The following is a 3,173-nucleotide window of genomic DNA, read 5'->3' on the forward strand; positions in this document are numbered from 1 at the left end:
CCTGAGGCTGCATTTATGTCTTTTCCCAGAAACAAACCAGGGATCAAACAACTAATGAACATCATTATCTCTAAATTCAACAAGAGTTCCCTTACTCCAGCTAAAGCCAGATAAACCCGAGATGTGACTTGGATGAAGCAAAGACCAGATGGTTTTTGATAACGAGAAATAAAGTATAGAAATGTTGATAGAATAGCGAAACATACCATACAGCGTGCACTGGGTTCAGTTTACCCCAACAATGTTTAATTTGTGTTCAGTCATCAGATACACAATATGCAATATGGATAAACATCTTCTCAGTACATGGAGTTTGGCCTCATTATGATTGATATCACACCAATAAACAGCTGTGTACAGTAAATAACTACAACTGCATGTTCTACACAACATTTGTCACCATTCTTTATTTTTTGGAGCGACCCATCAGAATATTTTCACCCCTGTTTGGACCGAAGCTTTCCTCTTCACCCGTAACAGCAAACATAAACACATGACAGTCCTTTTGGTGCATTTCACTTAACATCAAGTAGCTGTACACTGCAGTCGAACACACAAACATATCGGCATTTCCATTCTAACAAAATGTTCATCTGTAATGAAGTAGTGCATGACCTTTTTTGGGGGGGATAAAGTAACACTGCAAGTGCATGAGTTCCCCCTTTTCTCTAGTTCTTGAAATGAGCCTCACATAAAGCCTCCCTCACTGGTCAATGAGCCCTCACACTGAATGTTTTTGAGAGTTTTTAAAACTGGACGCTACAAATAAGGGATGGATAAATAACACAGGCACACTACTACACAGCTGTAAGTCTTCACACAATCAAAGGAGTGGCCATTAAAAGAGTGCACGTTTAAAACATCTCGTCATCGGCTTCACTCTTCAGATCGGAACGCTGCCTGCGTCTTTGGCATTTGATTAAAACAAGGCTGCTTGACTTAGCAAATGAGGTAGGTTCAATATTAGCTATTCCATGGGTCTCTCTCTTTCTCCACTACAGTGACTATTGAAATAATAACAATATTAGGCTTAAGACATACAATAACAATGAGATCTGCTACAACAGCAGATTTCAAACAAAACACCACAGTGCACGTTCATGAGTCTGTATCACTGCATCGCAACCTCCCGGATTCAGCAGGGCTGACTCAAAACTTCAGGCAGGCAGAAGAAGAAAAACTAGTTGGCCTTCGAGTCCTTCTCTGTTGAAGTTTCACACTCTGTCTTCTCGCCCTCGATTACACCTTTCTGTTATCGAAGAGAAAAGCAGATTACATCCACTAAGAAAACAAACGTTTCCAATGCAAGCTACAAACTTTTTACCATTAACCGATGATATGAAAATGTATGCCTGTTTATGTCTAAAAAGGACCTGCCATTTTCCTTATTTTCTGTTACATATTACTAGCGCAGGGTTGGACCCCCGCTTGCCTTCACAGCTGCCTTAATTCTTCATGGCACAGATTCAACGAGGTGGTGGAAATCTTCCTCAGATTTTGCTCCATTATCAAGAAGCTGAAGAAATGTACCTAATAAAGTGACGACTGAATGTATACAGTTCATATTTAATAAGTCAAAAGTTAATCTGCAAGTAACACCTGTGAGCCAGTAGCTCATCTCTCAGGCAGCCAATCAGAAGAGAGTTGTCTTTAAGGGAGCTAAAAGGTTGTTTCAGACAGTAAATGAAGGTCTGATGAATGTCAGAGCTACTCTAGTAGAGCTCATGAATAATAACATTGAACTTAAAATGAGTATAATAGATCCACTTTAATTTACAACACAAACTTTGTTCCAAACAAGGCAACTAAACTCCTGCTTAATTGTCAGTACGTTACCTTTGTCAGATGTGGGTAATAACGGTTCAACAGGCTGAAAGTGGTGACATGCAAAACATTGACGACGGCCGAGGCCACGATGGCGAAGAGGGCGATACCAGAGAGCACCCAGAGCAGAGCCAACCCTCCGACAAACAACAGGAATGCTGAGAGAGCAAACACAGGTGACAGGTTTGTGACTACCAGGTGGTGCGGTGTCATAAAATACTACAGCGCAAGGGTGAGCACACCTACCCTCACAGAAAACAAAACCCACTGCAGATATCATCATGGTCACAACAGCAAAAGTGACAAAGAGTCCAACAGGCACTGCAGCCATAGCGCAGAACATCAGAGCTGTGAGAGCTACAAACGAGTGGCTGCTGAGGTACCGCCCAAGTCTCGTATTCAGCAACTGTGCTACCTGTAAGAGATCAGGTTTCAGTGCAGCTGCAAGACAAACCATCAGCTGATGCACACAAATTAGTGAAAACATAAAAGTCTTTGACAAGTGGAGGTGTGAAGTTTTGGGTTACCCTGGGGTCATCTTTTAAGTGTTTCACCAAGGCCGTCCATCTTTTCTTCAGCTGCTCAAAGTCAGCCCCACTCTCACTGCTGCTGCTCTGCATCTCCACACAGGTCTGAAGTGACTGAGAAGGAGGAAAAACACACACAGTCAATCTGGCTGCTTAAATCCCAACACTTCCTATTTAAAAGTTACTCCAACGGCTCAACACATCCTCAGTTCAGCCCCAGTAACAATAAAAACTAGCCCAGAAACAAAATCTGGGATAAAGCTAACAACTGTTGTGAACTTCTGTTGCCGCTCACTGGACGAAAGTAACTTTCATTACACACTTTTAAAACACAAGTTCTGCTGTGAGGTACAAACCTTAAACTGAGTCTCGGCAGCTCACAACATGAGAGAGAAATCACGAATGTCTCGTGGCTGCTTAAAACACGTCCACGGAAACAACACACCCATTTAAAAACGCACATCTCCTTTCTTCTCGTCCCGCCTCCTCCTTCTTCCTCTTCACAGAAACTCAGAAAGGGTTCTCGATGTTAACGCTGCTACCTAGTGGTAGCCTCAGGTATTGCAGCTCTAGGTGGCTAGCAAGAGCAACGGAGCAAAGAAAATTAAAAATAGTATAATCTACAATTAAAGTAACCTAGTCCCATACTGAAGGCTTTGTCTTGTGAGGGAGTCCGTTAAAAATAAAATAGTAATAATTATAGAGCAGTGACAAAATAATACAAAATGAATTTAATTAAAAAAAAAAAAAAATACACTCATTACATTGTAAAATGAAACTTTAGCTCTTCCCCACCCTGCACTTTCATTTGTTTTGGAGAAA

At 41.5% G+C, this 3,173-nt stretch overlaps 1 protein-coding gene across 1 annotated transcript; it reads right to left on the reverse strand.

Moving 5' to 3' along the window:
- Positions 1–222: 222 nt before the first annotated feature.
- LOC102784440 (lipid droplet assembly factor 1-like) lies at positions 223–2,848 on the reverse strand. The gene is made up of 5 exons (XM_006791456.3): positions 2,708–2,848; positions 2,352–2,465; positions 2,071–2,239; positions 1,837–1,982; positions 223–1,249 (listed from the first exon to the last, which is right to left on the reverse strand). Exons 2-5 carry the CDS (start codon positions 2,442–2,444, stop codon positions 1,181–1,183), a joined length of 477 nt encoding a protein of 158 aa, XP_006791519.2. The 5' UTR covers positions 2,445–2,465; positions 2,708–2,848; the 3' UTR covers positions 223–1,180.
- Positions 2,849–3,173: the final 325 nt, after the last annotated feature.

Source organism: Neolamprologus brichardi, chromosome 4 (assembly GCF_056152115.1).
Source record: "Neolamprologus brichardi isolate AB-2024 chromosome 4, ASM5615211v1, whole genome shotgun sequence".
Taxonomy (NCBI): Eukaryota; Metazoa; Chordata; class Actinopteri; order Cichliformes; family Cichlidae; genus Neolamprologus; species Neolamprologus brichardi.